This window comes from Microtus oregoni, unplaced genomic scaffold (assembly GCF_018167655.1).
Source record: "Microtus oregoni isolate MIOR12 unplaced genomic scaffold, Mior012 000029F_ref0000214, whole genome shotgun sequence".
Classification (NCBI taxonomy): Eukaryota; Metazoa; Chordata; class Mammalia; order Rodentia; family Cricetidae; genus Microtus; species Microtus oregoni.
In genome coordinates this window covers 24277125-24296769 of record NW_024543088.1, presented here as the reverse complement: position 1 = coordinate 24296769, position 19645 = coordinate 24277125, and the positions used below count along the sequence as shown (strand labels likewise).

At 46.9% G+C, this 19645-nt stretch overlaps 1 protein-coding gene across 1 annotated transcript in view; it reads left to right on the top strand.

The window, feature by feature from the left end:
* The first annotated feature begins 9793 nt into the window (after positions 1-9793).
* The window catches only part of Liph (lipase H), a 39933-nt gene continuing 30081 nt past the window's right edge, over positions 9794-19645 (top strand). The window contains exon 1 of the mRNA XM_041678043.1: positions 9794-9943. Within this exon, the coding sequence (XP_041533977.1) occupies positions 9895-9943 (49 nt within the window). The 5' untranslated portion in view covers positions 9794-9894. The remainder of the gene's footprint in view (positions 9944-19645) is intronic.

The window sequence follows — 19645 nt, the reverse complement described above, 5'->3', positions numbered from 1 at the left end:
CTCTCTTCCATTTTGCACCTCCTACTTCCTCTTTGTGTTTCCTGGCATCTCCTGTGTGCCTACATTCCTCCTCTTCCTCTTTTCTCTCTGCGGAAATCCTGCCTCTACCCCCTGCCTAGCTACTGACCATCCCACTTTCTATTACAGCAATCACAGTATACAAATATCCCACAACATGGTGTTATATGTTGGCGCAAGTGTTCACAGGGTCAGGGAAGGACATGCTCTTTGCCTTATTCCTTCAAGACAAGGTCTCTCATGGACTCCGAGGCTGTCTCCGAGGGCTGCCAGCAGGCTGCTTTCTCTCCCTCCTATCCGCTTGTCTCTTCCCATCTCCTCTGGGATTACAGGCCATGTGAATCCATGCCTGGATTTTCACAGGAGTGCTGGAGGTTTGAACTCATGACCTCATGCCTGTAGAACAACTGTTCTTACCCACCGAGTCACCTTTCCATCCCAGAAAAATAAGTTTTAAACATGTTATTATTATTATTGTTGTTGTATATATGTGCCCATGTATGGGAGGTCAGAGGACGTCTCTTGGGAGGTCTCTTCTTCCACTGTGGGTTTCAGTCAGGTCATCTGGCTTGTCAGAAAGATGGCGGGGGTGGGGGGAAGAAAGGAAGAAAGAGAGGGATAAAGGGAGAGAGAACAGGTGTCAAATATATTACTTTACATACGTAATCAACCCTACCTGCTGAGGAGGCTGAGGTGGGAAGGTGGCCAGTTTAAACCAGACTGTACACCTCTGTGTGTGTGTCTTTGTTCATGCCCACATGTGTGTGCAGCTGTGTGTGTGGAGGCCAGAGGCTGGTATCAGCTGTCTTCCTCTATTACTTCCCACCTTACTTAAAAAAAAATTTTTTTTGGCCCACCCACTGCCCTGTGGTTGGAATGTGGGAGACAGCCGGCTAGGAGGCCCGCTAGGATGAGCAAGTTCATGTTGGAGGAAAGGGATAGAAAGAGAAGCAGAGTGGTTTATGCACCACGAAGAGAGGCTAACTGGAGATGCAATGGTGATGGTGAAGAGCAGCCTGATGTGAGAGGCCTGCACTGCCACCTGAGGCCATGGGTGTGGGCCCAGGAGAGCTGGCAGGCTGACCAACTTAGGTACCACCACCCAGGCCCAGATCCAGGGCTTTGCATTGGTTTACCTTAACATCTTCCCTATCTATGAGCCGCTGGGGCAAGTGAGGGGTCCAAAGGGACTGGTCCTGCGGAACCACAGACAGAATTTCCATGAAGGCAGGATATCCCTGAGGAGTCTTGATGAGGGTCCAGAATTGATGGTGTAGCTGAAACCAGAGGCCTTGACCAGACCAGTGACTCATTGTAATGAGCACTTGCAAGTAAAGCTGTTTGGACAAAAGGGTCCACTGTGTGACACACCGCAGCTCCCAGTACTGGAATATGTGATGGAGAGGTGGGGAAGATGCAGGAGCAGAGTGGTCCATGCACAGAGGGCCTGGAATATGTGATGGAGAGGCAGGAAGGATGCAGGAGCAGAGTGGTCCATGCACAGAGGGACTGGAGATGCGACAGTTATGCCGGATATGGGAGAAGGCTATGGTTGGCAGAGGAGCAGGTCATGCCCAGAAGGGTCGGCAAGATGTTCTTATTTTTTAATTTTAATTTTTAATTTTCTTTTGTGGGGGAGGTTACAAGGGTGGAGGGGAGGGCAGACATGGATGGACTGGGAAATGAGTGGGACTGGGGTGCATGATGTAAAATTCCCAAAGAATCAGTAAAAAATAAGGTTAAAATTTATTTTTGAAGCCGGGCGGTGGTGGCGCACGCCTTTAATCCTAGCACTCAGGAGGCAGAGGCAGGCGGATCTCTGGGAGTTCGACGCCAGTCTGGTCTACAAGAGCTAGTTCCGGGACAGGCACCAAAGCTACAGAGAAACCCTGTCTCGAAAAATCAAAAAAAAATTTATTTTTGAGATTATAGTATAATTACATCATTTCCTCATCCCTCTCCCTCCCTCTCAACCCTCACACATAGCCCTCCTTGTTCCTTTTCAAATTCTTGGCCTGCGTTTTCATTAATTTCTGTTACATACCTATATAGACTTTTATGAGACAAGGTGTCCTGGAGAACCTAGGGGTTGGCTGCTGGCAAATCCCAGGGATCCTCCTGTCTCCCTATCTCTAATGCTGGGATTACAGATACTGCCACACCCAGCTTCTTGGGTGGGTTGTGGAATTTTTGCTAGTGACCTGAACTCAAGTCTCGGTGTTCATGTGGCATCAGTTCATTGACTGAGCCATCTCTCCAGCCTCCAGTCAGTGAAATAGTGAGACTGTCTTGAAATAAAATTTGAAAGGGGTTGAGAGTCTAGTTCACTGGCAATTGGTGCAGCAGTGTCCTGGGATCTCCAGGACCTGTGTTTGATTTCCCTGTACAAAAAGAAAGAGAGCCGGGTGGTGGTGACTCAGGCCTTTAATCCCAGCACTCAGGAGGCGAAGGCAGGTGGATCTCTGTGAGTTCAAGGCCAGCCTGGTCTCCAAGAGCTAGTTCCAGGACAGGCACCAAAAACTACAAAGTCTTGAAAATCCAACAGAGAGAGAGAGAGAGAGAGAGAGAGAGAGAGAGACAGAGAGAGACAGAGAGGAGGCACTTAGTGGTGGAATGCCTATTCAGCATTCAGCACGCTCAAAGCCTTGGGTTCAGTCTGCAGCACTGCAAAAATACACAACAACATGGCTCTGCCATAACCAGGGTGTGTGCTGATGCTCGAGGCTCAGTTGCCATTGAAGGCTGTGCAGATGCTGAGATCTGGGTCCACGGCTGGGTCATGTGGGGGTCTGAGGGCCACATTGCCATTGAGTCCATGCCGATATAAGTGACTTGCACTGCCAGTGAGGTCATGGTGACATCCGGTCTCAGGATGCTGCCAAGGACGATGTTTGTGTCCATGTTCCAACTCCCGCCTCTGGGGTCTGCATTGGTGTCCATGGTGGTAGTACTGCTGGTCCGCACGGATGTCAGGGAGTGGACCACCACCTAGGATCAGGTTAGCGTCTAAGGATTGAGCCTCTGCTGGAGCCCTGCAGATCTGAGTAGTCTGTGCTGCCGTCTGGGGCCATGGTGTCATCCTGGCCTGGGCTGCTGCTGGGGGCCATGGGGCAGCAGTGGGCTGTGTTGATATCTGTGGCTCCTGTTACCCCTGAAAGCCCTGAGGATAGGGCTGCTCAGAGTTGGTACCGCCCCTCACTGGTAAGGGAATAAGAACAGGCCCTGCCCCTCGTCAACTGCAGCACTTGGGACAGAGGGTCCTACATCTTCTTAAGGCAGCACAATAGAGCTGTCCCTGCTGGCGTGGGTGCCCGTGAGCTGCTCTGAAGGCCCAAGAGTGGGAGAGCTAGCCCCACAATCTGTCACCGGTGGCATGGGGGAGGGAGACATAACCCCCTTGCTCCTTGTCCCTCACCATCTACTGCAGGCAGAGAAAGCTGGTCCTGGGGTCACGAGAGTGGAAGAGCTGACCTTGCCCGCCACGGCTACAGAACTTGGGATAGTGGGTCCTGCTCCTAGCCTGGCAGCACAGTAGAGCTGGCCCTGTTGGCAGAGGTGAAGGCGATCTGGTGCCCTGCACAGAACGGAGGGTGATCTAGCCCTGTCTTTCATCTGCCATATGGTAGAATGGGAGAGGGAGAAATGACTTCCCCCAACCCTTGCCACCTGCGGCGGGTGGGAGAGCTCATGAAGTGGGAGAATTGACATCGTACCCCATCATTGGGAGAGCAGACCCTGCACCACACCCAGGCAGCGTAATAGAACTGACCCTGTTGGCAGGGGCTCAGGTGAACTGTCCCAGGGGCACGGGAGTAGGAGGGCCGACTGTGTCCCCTCCTTTGTCATGTGGTGGCATAGGTGAAGAATAAAGTTCCCTCCTCTGGTCCCTTATCACTCTGGCAGGTGCGAAAGCTGGCTTTGCCCCTACCAGCTGCAGCACAAGTGAGAGCCGGCCGGCACCGGACCTGGGCAGCACACTAGAGCTGACCCAGTGGGCAGGGTCACAGGTGAGTCTGGCCGGTGGGTGTGAGAGCAGGAGAGCTGCCCCCCCCCCCCCTCATATGCTGTGAGGTGGCAAGGGTAAGGAAAATATACACCCTTCCACCTAAGAGTGTAAAATATACACTCTTCCACCAGCCGCAGAGCTGGCCTGGGGGGATGAGAAGGGAAAAGCTGGTCCTGTCCCTCACCAAGTTCCGCAGTGTGGAGAGTGGGCACCTCACCTGGGCAAAACAATAGAGCCGGCCCTGGTGGTGTGAGTGCGGGCAAACTGGACCCAAAGTCTGAGAAGAGAGCTGGCTATGCTCCTTGCGGTCTGTTACACAGGTGAGCTAGCCGGACAGTGCTGGAGAACCCTCCTGGCTGGTGACCCTGAGGGAGTGCTGGCTAGCTCTCCCACCCAGCTACCACTCAGGCCCAGAACCAGGCCTATGTGTTAGCCCACCCCAACATCCACCCCAACTGTGGAGTGTTGGAACATGTGAAGGGGCAGGTCCTGCAGATCCAAAGCCACAGGACCTCCATGGCACAAGGCAACAATAGGAGAGCCAAGAGGAATCCTAGTGAGGGCCCATTATTGATGGTGTAGCAGAAGCCAGAGGCCTCGAATCAGACCAATGACTCACTGCAATGAACACTTGCAAGTAAAGATAAATGGACTAAAGGGTGACTCACTGGGCCACACTACAGCTTCCAAGCTGAGAGGTTTTTTGTTTTTGTTTTTTGTTTGGTTTTTGCTGTTGTTTTATTTTATTTTATTTTATTTTATTGTGTGTGTGTGTGTGTGTGTGTGTGTGTGTTTTAGTTTTAAATTTTGTTTTGAGGGAGGTTGCAAGGGCTGAGGGTGGAATCGAGGGGATGGGAGGATGAGTGGAATCGGGGTGCATGATATGCCCACAAAATATCAATAAAAAGGTTAAAAAAAATAAACAACTGTTGGTGGAGGCTGCACATTCATTTTCTGGCTGCCCAGACCTGAAATAAATGCACAGAAACTATATTAATTGCAATACTATTTGGCCAATAGCTTAAGCGTATTTCTAGTTAGCTCTACATCTGAAATTAGCTCATTTCTATTAATTTGTGTATTGTCACATGGTTGTGACTTACTGGCAAGGTTCCATTCACTGCCCAGCATCTGTCTCCTGGGGCTGCTACATGGCTTCTCCCTGACTCTACCTTCTTTCTCCCAGCATTCAGTTTAGTTTTCCTGCCTGGCTCTATTCTGCCCTGTCATAGACCTAAGCAGTTTCTTTAAACAACAACAACAACAACAAAAATTAAATTAAATAGAATTGAAAATTGTTGAGGGGTTAGGGCTCAGTTGTAGGCAAACATTTCTGTCCTGCAAGTTGATCCCAGGTAACCAAACAGAGGCTTAATATTAATTACAAATGCTTGGTCAATATCTCAGACTTGCTACTAGTTCACTCTTACATTTTCAATTAGCTCATATTTTTATCTACCCTTTGCTATGTGGTGTTGTAGGAGGGTCTTCTATCTATCTGTTGCTTTCATTGGTTAATTAATAAAGAAAACTGCTTGGCTGATAGGTCAGAACATAGGTAGGTGGGGAAGACAGAACAGAATGATGGGAAGAAGAAAGCAGAGTCAGGCAGATGCCATGCTTCTCCTACCCAAGATGGATGGTGGTTAGACTCATGGCAGTAAGCCACAGTCAAGTGGTGATACACATTAATAGAAATGGGTTAATCAAGATGTGAGAGTTAGCTAGTAAGAGGCTAGAGCTAATGGGCCAGGCAGTGTTTAAAGGAATACAATTTGTGTGTTGTTATTTCAGGTGTAATGCTAGCTGTGCGGGAGCTGGGCAGGACAAAAAGCAGTGTGGTACAATGTGGCTTGGTACCTTTTCTCAATATGGCATGCATGTCCATCTTGCTTCTCTCTGTGTCTGCTCACAGCTCCTCTGACTCTGTCCTTTCCAGCATTCTCTTTGACTCTCTCCCTTTCCTTATCCTGTCCAGATATCGGCCACTCAGCCTGTTTATTAAACCAATCACAGCAACATACATTCTTACAGTGTTAGGTAACATCCCACAGTCAGTAGTAGAAAATAAAACAAAATAGGGGGAAAAGAAACAAACCAAACCAACCAACCAAACAAACAAAAAACAAAAAACCCAAGAACTGAAAACAACTTAAAGGAGGGAAGGGTGTGGGGAGGAAGAGAAATATGTAGTTTGGGGAGTATAAATCTAATCTCTTTGTTGGATATGATTTGAGGAAATTGACTCATCTTTCTGAACTCGTATTCCAAGTGAGAGACAAGCAAGTGGACCAAAGGGCATTACAGGTTGAGTCACACAGCAGTGTGGCCCTAGACCAGGCTGGGTGGGGACACAGGTCACCTTTCCCGGTTGTCAGAAAAGAGAATAATAAAGCTACCTCTCCCGGGTTCCATCACGCCTTCATACCTGCCTTTCCGGTCCACACAGTAGAAGCTGGCCTGCCACTTTCTACACTGCTGTCTGTGGTGAGTAGGAAAATAGGCAGCGGGGGGGGGGGTGATAAATACGTAATACACACTAAAGGCAGACGAGGTGATTCACACGTACAGTCCCGGCACTTACAAGGCTGAGACAGGTGGGTCAGGAGTTCAGTGCCAGCTTTGGCTTCATGGCAAGTTCAAAGCCAGCATGGGCTACATGAAACTCTGTCTCAGGAAACTGAACTAAATGATGATGATGATGACGATGATGATGACAATGATAGGTTGGACTGAAGGGACAGTGATACTTGTGGTCTCACCTTAGGGCCATCAGACTGAGAGAATCTTGGTTAGCTAATGGAGATAAGCGCAGGGCTTCCTCAGAACACTTCCGAATTAATGCTCTTTCAATGTCTGTAAGAGTTGACCCATTTTCAGGCGTATCTCTGTGAGTTCGAGGTCAGCCTGGTCTACAGAGCAAGGTCCAGGACTGGCTCCAATTGGGAAACAAACAACAACAAAAGAGTTGACCCATTTTTGTTAAAACACATTTTACTTTAAATAATTATTGGTTGGTTGGAAGTTGCAGAAACAATGGAAGAAGGTCCTCGTGTACCCACCCAGTTTCCCATTAGCTCATCATCTCCCGGAAGTAATAACGTGCTATCAAAACCAGAACATGCACCCTGGCATGACTCAGAGACCTAGTTCAGACTCTGTGCGTGTGTGTGCCCGTGTGTGTGTGTGTGTGTGTGTGTGTGTGAGTGTGTCTGTGCCCTCATTGCATGGCTTCCTGCAGTCACCACTTCAATGAAAGCATAGGAGTGGTCCACCATTAAAGGCTTCCTGCGGGGCTGGGAAGACAGTCCAGAGGTAGAACTCTTGCTTTGTGAGCTCAAGGCCTGGAATCCCATCCCCAGCCACAAACCAGAAGAGGCGCCTTCCTCGCGCTATAAGGTTACACTCTGCTCTATCCTCCTCTTCCCCACCTTTGGGGTGTTTCCTTTCCTAATACACAGTTGGTAGTTCTCATTACAGTGTCAACATCTGTACTCATCTGAAACACAAAGAACAGGTTCTTCCATTGGTTCTCTGCTGATAGGAATGCTGGGAGGAAAACAGAGCACCCAGCTATGAAGTTGGTGGGCCTTCTGTGTGGTAACCATTGGTAACACCAGAGGACGGCTCAGCAGGATGGCCTTATTCCTGTAGGACCGGCTAGTGTATGCCTAAAAAGTACATTGGCTAGTCCAGATAAGCACTCAAAACTGATAGGAACTCAACAAATATTTATTTATCAGGTAACTACACTGACCCAGCAGGGAGGGGCACATTCCAGGGCAGGTTCCTTAAAGAGACAGAACAATTCTCTTTAGAGAGCCAGTGTTATCAAATGAGCAGGGCTTAGCGCAAGTGTTGGCTTGAGCTTCCTATTGACAGTCCCTTAATTCTTTTCCAAACAGGACGTGATAGTAAAACACACTGTAGTGTGCTCCTGCAGTGTTCACCAAAGGACTTGAAGGAGGTCCCCAATCCTCACAATCTTGAAGGCCCCTTGTCAACTCTGCAACCTGAAGAGGGAAGAGACCCATGCCAGCTGCGTGGCCAGGAAGTTAGTAAATGGAGTTAGCAAATGGTGGGAACAATTACGTTGGCAGCAGGCACGGTGCGGAGGACTTCAACTGCGATACCTCATTTAATCTGTGTAATTACTCTGAGAGTTGGGTGATCTTATCTTCACTTCATGACTGAGAAAGTTGAGACACGCAGAACTTAAATGTTTTATTTATTAGGGCCATGTAGTGAGTGGAAGATACGGGATCTGAACTCAGGCTAGTGGGCCAGGGCCTTCGCCTTCATTAGGTCTCAGTTGGATACAGGAATGGACAAGCACTGTCTGTTTTCCTTTTGAAGGGTCTTCCTATGGAACCCAGACTGGCCCTGAACTTCGTATCCTCTCGCCTAGCCTTCTGAATACTGGCCTTACTGTGCATGCTCCACGGGACTGTTAAAAAGCCCTCCATTCCTGCCCCCAAGTGCTTGAGATGAACTGATTCCTTGGACAGCAATTGCTACTGCCATCTAATGGTTAAATGCCGAGAATCCAAGTCCATAAACATAGATGAGAGGTGAGGCGTCAGATCGGTCATCGTCTCCTCCTACCCCTACCTCCTCACACGGTTGTTTGAGATAGAATTTTGGTATGGAGCCCAGCCTAGTTCCAAACCTGCAATCCTCCAGCCTCAGCCCCTTGAGGATGAGGATTACAGGCATGTACCACCATACCTAAGTCAAGAAGCACTTCGCATAGGTACATAGACTAAATGACTAATGGTTTTGCCTGACGTTTGGATGAAAGTGTGGGGTGTTTTTTTTTTCTTATCATTTTTAAGCTTATAAAACAACCAGAAGCTTGATGCTTGAAGAATTTTCACTAGAAAGAGGATCACATCACTGTGGCCTACCCTGTCATTAGTGATCCACCTTCTCAGCTTCTCCAGGGCTGGCTCACGGGCTGGTTACCCTCTCTTCAGCTGAACCCTGCTCATCCACAGTCCCCTCCTCGTGCCGGGTTAGTTACTTCTACTGTAGATGTTAGAAAGATTAGAGAGATGAAGATACCATCTTTAGAGAGAAGAGCTGGTGGGTGGTGTGGCCTAGAGGGCCAATACTCCTGCTTGCCCCAGGCCTGAGGAGAGCGTGAGCTTCATTTTCAAGATCTCCATGACGCAAAGAGAGGACCAAGGAGGGGTTGTCTTCTGACCTCTACAAGGAAGGATGGGAACCATGGCACGCCTAACTACCTCCAATAAATAAATAAAATATAAAAACAAGAACTCGGCTATGAGGGAGACAAGAACTCTGGATAGAGAGTAGTAAAAATAGGGGTAAGTACAAAAGGTCTTTAATCTGAGGCATGGATACATTTATAAATAGCCGTATACCTGAACTTAATAAAATGCTATTAATAAACTTTACTGACATCTGTGGAAAGCGTGCTTGTGAGTTCTTGTAGAAAGTGGTTTTGTCTATGCAGCCAGGAATAAATACTGACCGGATTTGTTATTTCATTCATAAAGGAGAAGGCTCTCAAATTAGGTTGATTTCAACACACCAAGCCAGACAGATAGTAAACCGCCCACGAAGAATGAAACTTTTTACCCTGTCATCCCTCAGATGCAAATGAGACAGTAACATCCGCACCAAGCAGGTGTTTGTGCAAGCAGAAAATCCCAGACCTTTTATTGCAAAGGGGAGGAGCCAAAGATCCTGACAGGACTAGCAGGGTTGCCTCCCTCCCTCAGGGACTTCCTGCTGTCACTAAGTCAGGCGAGGGAGCTCACTGGAAGAAAGTCGGACTCTGCCAGGCTCTGCTGAGTGGGCCACATTTTGGTGTTCGGGACACACATGCTCTCTTGAGAGTCCCTATGCTGAGGCTGTACTTTCTTATCAGTTTGTTGTGCTTGGTGAAATCAGGTAAGTCATTTAGCCAATGCTTTTAAAAAATATATTAATGGACTTTCAAAGTTCTATGTGAGCATTTTTTAGGCCAGGAACTATGGTAAAATGAACTTTATTATACTGAATTTTTCCCCTCAACCATAGATCCTACTGTTATTTCTTTGAATTAACTTGAAAAAGCTATAGTAGTATTAATTCTCATCATAGCTAAATTGTGTCTTTCCACATATATGGAATTAAAACCATTTTTTAAATGTAAAAAAATTGTTTTATGATTCTTAAGGCAGAGAAGGTAAGTTTTTTCATTTTCTGTTTTTTCTTTTCATATTTTTAGCAAGGGTAAATTATTATACTTTCAGGTATTTAGGTATATTTAAATCATTATTATTTAAATATTATTACAAAATCCCCAAAATTTTATATACATAAATTCCTTACAACGGTGCCTGGTATATTTATAACTCAAAACTTATTCATTACCAGGCTGGGACGTAGTTCAGTTGTAGGATACACGCCTAGCATGTATGATGTTCCGGGTTCAATTTCCAATACAAAAAAGGTAATAAAAGCAAAACAAAGATATTAATCTCCATGGAGAGCTAACAAAAGGGAAAATTTCCTCTCAGCCCTTCTAGGAGCTTACTTCTTTTCCACACAAAGCTTGTGGCTACGACTTCTGACACAGCCTTTGGTTTGCTTGTTTGTTTTCCTAGACCGGGTTTCTCTGTGTAGCCCAGGCTGTCCTGGAACTCTCATAGACCAGGCTGACCTCAAACTTAGAGATTCATCTGCCTCTGTGCCGGGATCAAAGGCCTGGGCCACCGGGGCAGATATCAGACCTGTACACCGTTCACGTTCTGTGACTTGTAAAAGCGTTGCAGGTGATTTAGTCTAAGGAAATAACCTTTGTTTGGGGTAGCGGCAAATGGTGCTAGTTTTAAACCTAGGACACACACTGGGCAATCACTCAACTACCAAGTTACATTTCCAACCCTAAGAATAACTTTACAAATGAAAAAACAAACCAACAGGAAACCTCAGAAGCAGAGTAGATGGAGCAGAAATGGCTCCAGTCCAGGATTAGATAAGGTCCAAATAGGAAACTATTTCTACTGCTGTATTTACTTAATATGTGTGGGCACACAAGCCGCAGTGCCCGTGTAGAGTACAGCTTGTAGGAGTTGGCTCACTCCTTCCACTGTGTGAATGGGCACTGGATAGAGCTCAGCTTGTCAGGCTTGGTATCGGCTGCCTTTACCCGCTGTGCCATCTTGCTGGCTCCAGTAATAAACTAATTTTAATGAATGTGATCTTTGGGGCTGAGAAGATGGCTCAGTAGATAAAGCGCTGGCCAAGAAAAGATGAAACCACATAACTGCCTAAGGGGTATGGAGGCCCTCCTACAACTTCAGAACTCCGTGGGCTGAGACAGGATCCCTGTGCAAGCTAGCCAGCTGGGCTGGCTGAATCAGGGAGCTCTAGGTCCCAGCGAGAGACCCTGACTCTGTTTACCAGGTGGAGAGCGATTGAGGAAGACATCTGTCAACCTCTGGCCTCCGCATGCACTAGCACCCTCAGACAGTGCACCCACACACATATGACCATGCATACACATTAACACACACACCACACGCAGATACATATGCCAGAAAGAGGGAAAGGAAAAGTACTCATTAAGTTCATTCTGATGCTTTTCAGAAATGCCCAAAGATGTTTTTTAAACGAATACTGGTGAGGGGCTGGTGAGATAGCCTTGTGGGTAAAAGCATCCACTGCACAAGGCTGGGAGCTGAGTTGGAACCCCAACCTACGGAAAGGTGAAAGGGGAACACTGACTCTTCCCCGTACGTGAGCTGTGGCATGCAAGAGTCTGTGCACACGCACACGGACTAATAATGAAATTTAAAAATTTTAAAAATAAAATAATGCAAAAGATGAAATGGTAGAACTCAATTTTGTAAACCAGTTGAAACTGTTAAAATCATAAAGACATGCTGAGAAATGAAGCTTAGAATTGGCCCAGCAATTTTATATTAGTTATATTGGAATTTATTTCCAGCCCTCTTGAGTCTTTATCCAACCATAGGTGGTAAATAGTATTGTCCAAGTCTGTCATCGACATCAACAGTTGCTATGTGGCATCTACTGAGTGCCAAGGCTTTGGAGACCTCCTAGGCATCATTTATGATTCTTAGACCAGCCCTGACAGTCTGGGGCCTTGGGTAAGATGAGTGAGGTGAACGGCATTCCCCAGAAACAACATGTACGAGGAGGGACACCAAAACTCAGAAGCCAAGTCATTGTTCATTTTCTGGAGATTTTTATGTGTCTGAGTGTTTTTCCAAATGTATTCTGTGCACCATGTGCCTGCAGTGTCCACAGAGGCCAGGAGAAGGCGCCCTCTCTTCGGAGACTGGAGTTACAGATAGTTGTGAGCCACGGTGTGGGTGCTGGCAATGCTCTAGAGGAGCAGCCAGTGACCTTGCCTGCAGAGCCATCTCTCCAGTGCCATGCTTTTTAACTAAAAATGACATATAAGTGATTATTCCTGGATGTGTGCACGTGTGTGCATATATACACACACCACAATGTACTGGTGAAGTTCAGAGAACAACTTGCTGGCATCCAGCTCTCTCCTTCCCACTCTTTGGGTTCCGAACTCAGGTCACTAGGCTTAGCAGCAGGCGCCTTTACCCACTGAGCCATCTGGCCCTCCCAGTGAGTGAGGCTATAATGCAGTATTTAAAATATCAAAAGTATTGCAAATAAATGCATAGTAAGCAAAAGGTTAAAAATTAACTTAAAGATAGACCGCTTTTTGTGCTGTCACCTGTACTGCTGGTGAAAAGAGTCATTTCTAACCAGCAACCTGTTCCTTGGTGGCCCAAGGCTGCCTTTACTTCCTTGTGCGGCAGTTTATGAGTGTTGTTGATGCTGTGTAAACAGACCTAATCACACAGCTTTATTGAGAGAGTCCCTTCCCTTTTTTCTCTTTATGGTAGAGTGTTGATGAACTGTGTGCAGTTGATTCAAAATACCAAAGGATATTTGTGTGTGTGCATGCGCGTGCATGCAGTGCTGAGGATCGAACCCAGGGCCTCACAAGCGCTATGCATTATCTCTGAGCCATACCTCAGTTCTGTAAGGAGCGTACTGAATTCATTTCCCCGTGGCTGTGATAAAACACCTGGCAGAAGCAACTTAAGAGAGGAAGAGTTTCTCTGGTTCGCGGTGCAAGCGGATGCTGTCCTTCATGGTGGGAAGGCAGGGCACCTTGCCACGTTGATGGTCGGGGTGGAGCTCTTGATGTTGTTACACCTGAGCAGGTCAGGAAGCAGAGAGCTGGGACTGGAAAGGTGTCCAACCTCTAATCCTTAAGGCCTAGTCCTCGGGGACATTTCCTTCAGCTAGGACACACTTCCCAAGGGTTCTACAGCCTCTGCAAATAGTGCCACCATTTGGGGACAAGTGTCTGAACACATGAACCTGTGGAAGACATTTCATGTTCAAATTATACATGTGTGTAAGGACACAAGTTTTTGGCTTCAAATTCAACTTGCCTCTGTGTAGCATTTCCTCAAAGGTTAGCATTGGGATGGTCGTTTTATAAATGCAAGATGGAGGCACAAGAGAGGTTAGGCCATTGGCTATGCCAGCTTACACAGCTGGTGAATGGCGGGCTGACTCTCATACCCACACTTTCCCCAAAACTGTATTGGGTTTTCATCAAGACACTGTAAAAAGCAAACGTTGTAGGGGACCAAATGGTAAATACTTACAGTTTTATGAGACAATACTCATGCCCACTTAACTCAGCTAGTAGAGCAGGGGAGCATCCATGGACCGTATGTGCGTAGGCCTGGCCAGATAATAAGAAAATGCGATGGGACTGCAGGCCAGTGGGACTTCCATGTAGCTCAGTTGATAAAGCGCTTGCCTAGCTTGCATGAGGCTCTGGGTTTGATCCCCAGCACTGCAAAACCTGAATGTGGTGTACAGCACCTCTAATTCCAGCACACAAGGAGTGGAGGCAGGAAGATCAGAAGTTCAAGATCATCCTCAGCTCCATAGTGAGTTCAAGTCCAGCATGAGCTACACAAGGTAAAAAGGTCATTGATGATTGCCTTGATTTTCTACTTGAATCTGTTTCTTTTAACATAAGGAAGGTTATAAAGAATAATTATGCCACCTCTGACTAGAACGCAGGTCCTTCCTTGAAGGGTATTGTACACGGAGTCCATATCACTGTGATTTTCCCGTCGTCGGTAAGAAATGTTATTTCAGGGTAAGGAGTCCAGAAGGAACAGGCATGGTTTCTCCTGTTTCAGTGAGCTATGAGAGAAGGTGAAGCTTGAAAAACCAGTTTAGTACACTCTGTGGTTACCTTCTTGGACTCTGAATAACCTTGACTTTGTAAGAAATAAATAAAATAGCCCCAAAGTTGTTTGCCTTTGGGAAGCATACAATAGTTCATAGCTTTAAATACACTATCGGAACTCTCTGTGTGTGAGGCCACTGAACTCACTAGTTTCTCACAATGTCTCCTGTTCGTATGCTCTCCAAATTGCTGAGAGTTTGACTCCAATGAAAAGTTCCAACACTGGGAACACATTTGCTGCAACAAGAACAGCAGCAACTCAGTACCTGACCCCAAGTAGTTTAAACTTGTTTCTGACGTGGTCCATGATACCTCAAACTCATTGTTTTCTTTTTAAAATGTTTAGTTCTGACAACCAAAGCTGGAGCTCAGTGGGAGAATGCACAAGGCCCTGAGTTGATCATCGACACTGCAGAATTACTAATGGGCTGGAGAGACGGCTCAGTGCTTAAGAGCACTTGTTGCCTTCCCAGAGGACCCGGGCTTCATTCCCATCACCCACATGGCAGCTCATAACCATTTGGAACTCCAGTTCCAGGGGATCTGATGCCCTCTTCTGACCTCTGTGGATAATGAATATGTACATGATATACGCATAAAACATTTTTCAATGAGAAAAAATAATTAGGAAAAATTAATAAACAATAAGTTTAATTTTGAACCAGCCATGGCTTTACATGCCCATAATTTAAGGACTAGGGAGGCTGAGGCAGAAGCATCATGAGCTTGAAGCCAAAAAATTCCAAACCAAGGGGACTAGTGAGATGGTTCAACGGTGAAAGGCACTTGCTGCCAAGCCTGCTAACCAGGGTTCCATCTCCAGGAGAGAGCCAGCGACTGTCTGACCTCCACACCATGACACACGTGTGTCATTCCTCATTAGTGTAATAAAAAAAATTCCAACCAAGTCAAAGGAAGCAACCAGCTCAAGAGCTCTGTTAGCAGGGAAGAGTGGGCAAGAAGATATCCCAGCATGCTGCAGGGCTGGCCCCCAAGAAAGGAAGGGTTAGAAAGACTGGGCAGGGCAAGCCTCTGTCTCAGCACAGTTCAGAAACTACTTCAGACAGACTGACGATCAATGCCTGAGACAAAGTTCCCTGTAAGAGGACAGCTTTCATGGGATAGAGGTGTGTCTTTGTCCCTGTTCTATTGCTGCGAAGAGACACCGTGACCAAACTAACTCTCGTAAAAGAAAGTATTTAATTAGGGGCTTGCTTATGGTGTCAGAGGTTAGTCCATTGCTGTGGCAAGAAGCAGACAGGCAGACAGGAGTGGTGCTGGAACCGTAGCTGAGAGCTTTACATCCGGATCTACAGGCAGAGAGAAAAGGGGGGATGGGAGGAGGAAGAGGGAAAGGGAGAGGGAGAGGGAGAGAGAGAGAGAGAGAGAGAGAGAGAGAGAGAGAGAGAAGACCTAGCACGGGCTTTTGAAACATCAAAGCTCACCCCCAGTGGTACATCATCTCCAACAAGGCCACACTTCCTAATCCTTTCCAAACCGTCCATCAACTGGGGAATAAGCATGCAGATATACGAGCCATGTTCATTCAAAAGACCACAGGATGGGAGGAAATGTTAGTTCAGAGTAACTGAATTCCAAAATAACTAGGAAAATACAGGTGCAATTTCTCATGTTTCAGATAGACTGGGTTAAAGACAGTGGCATGTCAGGAGGCATGGAGAAGTCCCCTGTGCTTTCTACAGATTCCTCCCCACCCTCTATAACACGTTCTCATGATAGCCCAGGCTAGCCTTCAGCTCATCAATCTCCTGTCTCTCAAGGACCCAGATGAATGTGTGGCTTCTAACCCACTGGCCTAAGGGTCATGTGTCTTAAGACCTAGTAATAATGAGGTAGTCCTCTTCTCGGTAAAGGGACATCTGTCATCCCCAGTATGACCTCACTCAGGATCAATCCCAGCTACATTCCTCTCTTGGACAGACAGGCAGTGTGTGAAAAACAGCGTGATTTCCCCAGGCCACCTGGAGAGTAAGTTACACAGACCGGAGCAAAACCTAGCTTTGCGGACAGATAAAGCCCACATGGCTCAGCCCAATGCCACAGTCCTCCTGTATTGTAAGATGACCAGTTAAATAGAGAGGTGTCGCTCAGGGAGGGCTCTCCTAGCAGACAGGAGCAGTCCCTGTTCTCCAGGGCATGCCTTCTCTAGGAAGAGGAAGTGAAGGGGTGACACGGAACCATTGACCTACTAACTACCTAAGCCATGCCTGACTATACCAGGGTAGAGGTAGGGTCCAGAGCATTGTGCATTACTTTGGTTATTATTACTGCGATAAAAGCCACGACCAAAAGTAGCCCGATGACTCTAGCTGGTGTCAAGTTGACAAAAAAACTGACCAGCACAAATGAGTTCTCAAATTTCCATTGAGGGAACTCAGAACAAATGTGTCCCAAGGTTCCAATTGCTTTCTGATGGCTCATTGTGTCCCAAGGTTCCCTTGCCTTCTGGTGTCCTGTGGCGTCCCAAGTTTCCCTTGTCTTCTGGAGTCCCATGGTGTCCAGGGTTCCCTTGCCTTCTAGTGTCCCAGGGTTCCCTTGCCTTCTGGTGTCCCGTGGTGCCCCAAAGTTCCCTTGCCTTTTGGTGGCCCATTGCAAGTTTGTGGTCTTCTCCTCCTGTTCCATCCCTGGTCCCTTACCACCTCTCTGGCTTGCCCCAAAAGATGCTCTCCAGCTTGGTATTGTGACTTGTGCTCCCATGCAAGTTGCCCTCGTTCAGTGAAGCAGAATGTGAGATAGTGCCTTATGGGGTGGTTTGCAAATAATTGTATTTCAAATAATGCGGTTTCTGGTCATTACATTGTGTTTGGAAACCAATTAGCATTTTCACCTTTTGTAAGCAAACTTTTCTGTCAGACTGTAGGTCATTCTGTCCCACCAGCCCCTTCCAAATAAGCACACAGAGACTTAATATTAATTATAAATGATTGGCTAATAACTTAGGCTTGCTACTAACTAGCTTTTACAGCCTAAATTAACCTGTATTTCTTATTTAAGTTCTATCACGTGCCTCATGGCTTATTTCCTCATTTTGTACATGTCCTGCTTCCTCTGAGTCTGGCTGGTGACTCCCTAGACTCTGTCCTTCTTCCCAGCATCCTCTCTGTCCTGAAAAATCTTGCCTAGCTATTAGCTGGTCAGTTTGTTGTTCCCCAGTGAGAGTAATACATATTCACGGTGTTCAGAAGGATCAGTCCACAGCACACCTTTATTTGTCTCTCTGCCTTTTGTCTCCTGGTGTCTGGAGTTGGCACAGGGCCCTGTGCACATGTACACGTGTTCCGCTTCTGAGCAGCTCCCCAAGGCCTCTCCTAGCAGCTCTTGACTGAAGCATTATGTACGACTGCAAAAGCCAGATTCTGTCAAATTCCAAACCCAGGGACCACGGAACTCTTCATTTACCTCTTTTATCTCTACACACACACACACACACACACACACACACACACACACACACATTACATGAATATATTGCTGCATGAATATATGCATGTGCGTGCCTCATGCCTCTGGAGGCCAGAAGAAAGCAGGAGAACCTTTGGAACTGGAGTTACAGGAAGTTGTGCACTGCCACGTGGATGCTGGGTAACAAAACCAGGTCCCCTGCAAGAGCAGTCAGTGCCCTTAGCAGCTGAGCCATCACCCCAGCCCCTACCTCTGTCATCTTGCTACTTGACCTTTGTTTTATTTCAAAATCTCCTCCATTCCCCTTTGAACCAAAGCCTCAAGCATCTACCTACATTTGCTCCTTACTTCCTTTCTTCCCTTCCCTGCCTCTCCTCCCTTTCTTCCCTGCCCCCTCTCTACCCTCCCCTCCCCTCCCCATTCCTTCCCACCTCCCTCTTTTGTACTATTAGGTACTGAATCCATACTGCTAGGCTCATGCTGTAGCATGAAGCTACATCTCCAGCCCTGCTTTTGTCACAGCCGCCACCACCTTCTCTTCTTTCTTACAGGGTCTTACTATGTAGCCCAGGCCAATCTTGAACTCACAGAGATCCACCTCCCTCTGCTTCTTGAATGCTGGGATTAAAAGCATGTGCCACCATATCTGGCCAACTTTACCTTCTGATGCCATTGTTCATCTGCTCCTCTGCCCATCATGATTGCATCTCTGCCCTTTCCTTCTTTCTGCTTACTTGGAAAGAACTGGACACTTTTAGAAAGGCTACAGGAATAAGGGAGCATGCAGAACAGCAGCACATCTTTGCAGAGGTTTACTTACTGGTTCTTTGTGGAACTTCCTGGGCCTCCAAGAGCCTGAGCTCAGTCACTAAGCCCATCCTGCAGCCCTGGACCGATTTATTCTCAACACCTTGACACCCATTTCATCATCAGTTAGCTATCTATTTCTACTTTCTGAATCATTTGTCAAGAAGTCTGGCCCTGTACCTTCAAATGCTTTAGTTATAGTTTCTAAGCATTGGGGTTTTCTCTTGTGATGTCTTGGTCACTGTTCTGTTGCTACAAAGAGACCCAGTGACCACAGCAAGGTCTCTAAGGAAAGTGTTTAACTGGGAGCTTGCTTACAGTTTGAGAGGTTTGTCAGTTATCATCATGGTGGGGGTATAGTTACAGGCATAGCAGGCTTGGGGCTGGAGGGATGGTTGATAGCTACATCCTAAACTGCAGGCAGAGGGATTGTGGGAGGGAGGGAATGAGAAGAGAGGAGAGGAGAGGAGAGGAGAGGAGAGAGAAGTTACACTGTACTTTTTAAACTTCCAAGTCCATCTACAGTGACTCACTTCCTTCAACAAGGCCACACCCACTCCAACAAGGCCACACCCACCCACTCCAACAAGGCACAGCTCCTAAACTCTTCTCAAACAGTGGTCTCTGGTTCTTGGGTTGGTCCAAGAGAGAAGACACTTCAAGATGAAATTTTAAAGCCTGTGTGGCAGCAAGAAGGTCCAGTCTCTGATGAACAGAACCCCAAACAGCCGGGCAAAGGCATATTTATTGATTTATTGATTGTTACACAAGGTTGGTTTTGGGGTAAAGTATTTCCTCATACCAAGGTCCTATCTAATCTGTTCGTCTCTCTAAAGGAAAGCATCACAGGCCCTCATGACTTTAGTCCTTTATGGTGTACCATTTTCAGTACACAATAATCCAAGAGCCTCAGGTGGGCCTGAGGCATCTTGTTACCAAAGTCAAGGGATGGCTGCAACGCTCCTTCAGGAAAACAATTCCACAGATCATGGAAAATGACCACTGTTTTCCATAAAAGTTCTTTGCTGTTTTTTTACAGTGATTTTTCAAGGTCAAAGTTCTTCCAGAAAGCAGCTATTCAAAGGTCTGCCCCAGGGACAGTGACTGCT